This window comes from Frankliniella occidentalis, unplaced genomic scaffold (genome assembly GCF_000697945.3).
Source record: "Frankliniella occidentalis isolate FOCC.00 unplaced genomic scaffold, Focc_3.1 Scaffold1132, whole genome shotgun sequence".
Classification (NCBI taxonomy): Eukaryota; Metazoa; Arthropoda; class Insecta; order Thysanoptera; family Thripidae; genus Frankliniella; species Frankliniella occidentalis.
The window spans coordinates 16,365-20,779 of NW_026268238.1; the positions used below are offsets into that span (position 1 = coordinate 16,365).

At 61.7% G+C, this 4,415-nt stretch overlaps 2 protein-coding genes across 3 annotated transcripts in view; both read left to right on the plus strand.

The window, feature by feature from the left end:
- Positions 1-2,045, plus strand: part of LOC127751807 (uncharacterized) — a 2,398-nt gene extending 353 nt beyond the window's left edge. The window contains exons 1-2 of one of the 2 annotated variants that reach the window (XM_052275894.1): positions 26-150; positions 334-2,045. In XM_052275894.1, coding sequence (XP_052131854.1) covers positions 337-1,770 — 1,434 coding nt within the window. In that variant the 5' untranslated portion in view covers positions 26-150; positions 334-336 and the 3' untranslated portion in view covers positions 1,771-2,045. Of the gene's footprint in view, positions 1-25; positions 151-333 lie in introns of those variants that run through there. The other variant, XM_052275895.1, reaches the window with a different exon arrangement.
- A 576-nt stretch (positions 2,046-2,621) lies between these two features.
- LOC127751808 (uncharacterized) lies at positions 2,622-4,300 on the plus strand. The gene is made up of 2 exons (XM_052275896.1): positions 2,622-2,709; positions 2,773-4,300. Exon 2 carries the CDS (start codon positions 2,776-2,778, stop codon positions 4,210-4,212), a length of 1,437 nt encoding a protein of 478 aa, XP_052131856.1. The 5' UTR covers positions 2,622-2,709; positions 2,773-2,775; the 3' UTR covers positions 4,213-4,300.
- The last annotated feature ends 115 nt before the right edge of the window (positions 4,301-4,415 follow it).

A 4,415-nucleotide genomic window follows, 5' to 3' on the forward strand; every position in this document is an offset into this window, starting at 1 on the left:
GTCCCTTCTCCTGTCCAGTCGCAGTTCGCCGAGTACTGAGTGAGTGACATCTGACATCAGTCGCGGTCCATCTGCATCCTCGCACACATCGCTGCCAGCTCAACTGCAAGACTAGCGGCAGGCAAACCACGATCCTGCGCTACACACAAGGTACTGTATCCGGAAGGGAGAGCGCGGGGCGAACAGCACTGTTCTGATGGTCTATCGGGTTACCACTCGTTACCACACAAGTGCTGTCCGTTCTGACCTCAGCACAAGTGTCATGTCCACGTCGGTCCCCACAGAGCGCCTATCCCGTAGTGAACCCCTCCCTTGTGTTACTGTTGTTCACAGGGAATGGAGCCCCTCCTAGCGGACCTGCCGGCCGACGTGCTGCTCATGGTGATGAAGTTCCTGGAGGTGCCGGACCTACTCGCCTGCCGCCTCGTGTGCAAGCGGCTCGGGGGACTGGCCTTGCACCCGGACGCGTGGCGGCGCCGGAACGTCACAGTCAGTCGGCAAGAAGTTCAGGCCCTGCGTTTGGCGCCTTGCCTCACGACGTGGAAGCTGAACCTTACACACGAAATGAGCCATCCGCCGCTCGCGCTCTGCAGCACGACCAAGTGCGCCGTGACCCACCTGGAGATGATGGTCAGTGAGACCAAGGACTGGGCCGAGTTCAAGCACGCCGGTCCTGTGATCCGCAACCAGGCGGCGCTGGGGCGGCTCAGGCGGCTGAAACTATGGGGTGGGGCCTCTTATTTTGTACCTGAGGATATGGACGCAAAGCTGTTAGCGACGGCGGTGTCGGCGGCCGGCCTGGAGGAGCTCGACATTGGTAGTTTCGACATGCTTCCGAACCCGGCTGCTCCAGCCCTACTCACCCGGGCGGCCGGGGCGGCACCCAGCCCGTCCATCAAGACTCTCCTCGCCAAACTCAACCCGGCTACAGAGCCCTTCGTCAGCTTCGTGCTGGCCGCGCACGCCGCGACCCTGGAGACAGTCTCGCTCCCCCGCTGGAGCGAGACCTCGGACTTCATTGCGGCGCAGCTCGGCGGCCTGGCCAACCTACGCGAGCTGACGTGCAACCTGCCCCTGGGGCTCCAGGCGCTCGCCGCGTGCCAGTCGCTCAGGAAAGTCTCACTTTACGTCAGAGGACGAGAAAGAGTCCTGCTGGACGAGTGCCTGGGACGCGCAGGCCAGCTAGAGTCGTTGAGCCTGTTTTACGAGTCTGTCGACAAAGACGACGGACCCTTCGTCCTGTCCCTGCCGTCCCGCCTGCAATTCCTGGAGATCACTGAGTTCACTGAGCGGGAGCGGAGCTACCGGCACCTGCAGCCGCTGCTCGCCGCCCTGCCCTCATTGGCGTACCTGCACCACCTGGAGCTGAGCGCCGTCGTGCTCGACGGGCTGGCCGGGGCCGTCACCCCCGTCACGGCGCCGGCACTCCGCACCCTCAGGCTGCAGCCGAAGATCCGGGACCAGTGCGGCCATGCGTACCTGCACAGCAGGTCGATGGCCACCCTCCTGGCCGACAACCCCGCGCTCCAGGTGCACGTGCGCTGTCTCAATGTCTGCCTGGAGGTCGACACCTGCGAGGCGTGCCGCCGGCACTGCCACCAGGAGCTGCGCTGCATCCGCCTGATTCGCCGGCTCATGAAGGGAGTGAGGCTCAGCTACGGTTACGGCCGTTTACGCATTTTTCCTAAAAATTTAATGTGGATCAACATTACAAAGTATAATCTCCTTTTCAATAATAGTAGTCAGTCGCCCTTGATTCCAGTTGGCTAGTAACTGGCTTTGCGTCAAGGGGGAAGGGGGGGGGGCAACTCGTGTATTTCTGTGTACGTTCCGAGTGTAATTCTTGAATTGTCTTTGTATTTTTCTAGAATTTTTGACGTGTATTTTGATGCATTTCTGTGTATTTTTTTGGTATTCTTTGTATTTTTTGAGTTGGCCCTCCTCGCTTTGCATGTTGGACAGAATTAGTACATTACAGTAACTTTCCTGTTTGTGAACTTATCTGATAAGTATGCTTCTAGAACAAATAAAATTGGTTGAAACTGTTTAGGGAATCATTAATCAACTTCTGGTCAGACAAATTCTGAATTGGACTAAAGTTTCATAATTTTGACAAAAATCCGTGGGTACCACCGTGAGGCGTGCCCTGCTGTGCTACAGGAGGACGACGTGGGAGGGGGGGGGGGGGTGCACCCTGCCGTCCGAAAGAGACAGTCAGAGATAACTTCTGCTCTCTCTGGAGACAGTCTTGCGGACTGTCTTTCAACGCTCATCGAGGAACACACGTGACTCGTTTCTTCAAATTCATCCTAGCCGCGCAACATCGCGATGAAAAAAAATATATTGTAGAATTCAATTCGGTGTGACGCGTTGCGCAGCAGGGCAGGTAGCCCAGCTGAGACAAGTTTTAGTTTTCCCCGCCGCCCGCCGCCGTGATGGAAGGGAAAGTACAGTCGGCCGCGTTACAATGGGGAATGTCCCCGGCCTCTCTCCGGCAAAGGTGGGTCCCGGCGGTTTGCTGGGGGAGGGGGGGGGGGCGTGACTTCAGCCTTCAGCAGCTGCTCCGCTCCCAGGTCCCAGGTCCCAGCCCAGGTCCCAGGTCAGATTCAGCAGATGGTGGTAGCGGATCGCGGTCGGTACCGGATCGCCTCCGCCTCCAGTCCTGGCCACATCAGCTCATCGTCACACTCCGGGCCAGTCGCATGCAAGGTAACGTTATCTGCACGGCACTCCCAGTGATCGACCACACGCTCGAGACTCATTGGCTTGCAGGTCATGGAGCACCTGCCGGACGACGTGCTGCTGATGGTGATGCAGTTCGTGGACGTGCCGGACCTCCTGGCCTGCCGCCTCGTGTGCAAGCGTCTCGGCGGGCTCGCCCTGCACCCGGACGCGTGGCGGCACCGGCACCTCTCGAGCGGCGGCGGCGTGCGCCAGGCGCTGCGCCTGGCGCCGTGCTTGAGGCGCATCGACGTCTGCGTTAGCACCCGCTCGACGACGGAGATGCAGTGCCTGTTCGTCGCGACCAAGTGCGCCGTGCCCGAGCTGAGGATCAAGCTTTGCCCCCTGTTTGCCAACGCCGTCGGGGTCGTCGCCCTGGCGATCCGCAACCAGGAGGCGCTGGGCCGGCTCAGGCGACTGCTCCTGGTCTACGCCACCACGACCACGGTCGCCAACCAGCTGAATTACGTGGAGGCTGGCCCCCCTCCAGGACCTATCCGCCTGCTGTTCGCCACGCTGGCGTCGACGAGCGGCTTGGAGTGGCTCCGCCTTCCAGGCGGCTCCTACACTGTACCCATCGCGGTCAGCCTGCACCGAGCTACCCAGTCGTCCCCGAAAGTCTTCTCCTGCATGCACGTGCAGGAGACGGAGCCCTTCGTCGCGTTCGTGCTGGCCGCGCACGCCGCGACCCTGGAGGAGGTCGAGCTCGGCGTTGGCGAGGACGGCGTCGACATGCACGCCACCACGGCGGGGCGCCTGCTCGCCGGCGGCGCGCCCAACCTCCGCGCGCTGTCCTGCGGGCTCATGCCGGGGCTGGCGTCCGTGGCGGCGTCCGCGCCGTCGCTCCGCAGCGTGACGCTCTACGTGACGCCCGGCACCCAGGACCACGTCGGCGAGGCGGAGACGCTCCTGCGCAGCGCCGAGCACCTGCGCACCGTCACCCTGCACTACAAGGTTCCGACGGGCGCCGCCGCGGTCGGCCACAGTCTGGTCGCGGCGCTGACCGGACGGAACTGGCCGTCGCGCGTGCAGTCGCTGTCCGTCATCGACGAGGTCCAAACCTGCAGGAGCGGGAGGGACGCCGACTACCCGCACGTGCAGTCGCTGCGCGCCGTCCTGCCGTCGCTGCCGGACCTGCGCCACCTGAAGCTCAACGCGGTGCTCGACGCGCTGGCGAGGGCCGTCACCCCCGCCTCGGCGCCGGCCCTGCGCACCCTCACGCTGCTGCCCGTCCCGGGCCGGAGGAAGGTCTGCGGCCACGCCTTCCTGCACGACGGCGCGGTGCGAGCCCTGGTGAAGAACAACCCGGAGCTCGAGCTGCGCATCCTGGCGCCGAGGTACTACTGCCGCAACTGCCAGAAGTGCAGCCTGGGCTGTCACGGGCTAAAGGAGGGCGACGGCGGCTGGCAGCAGAAGAGCATCCTCCGCTACGCCTGGAAGGCGTCCGACAAGTTCTTGTGGGTCAGCTGTAATGCCCGGGTTGACGTTTAAGGCAATGAGGCCCTCTGGTCGCAATGTACTGTTTCGAGAACGATTGTTGTGACAAGTTTTAACAAACTGATTGGGCGCCGTTTATATGTGTGGGTTCAAACTAATAAAAATAAGACAACATAGTTGTTCTTAATGTTAATAATTTCCTATGTCCTCTTATAGACTCACAGTTGAGAAAACAAGTAGGGGCGGCAGGGGGGGGG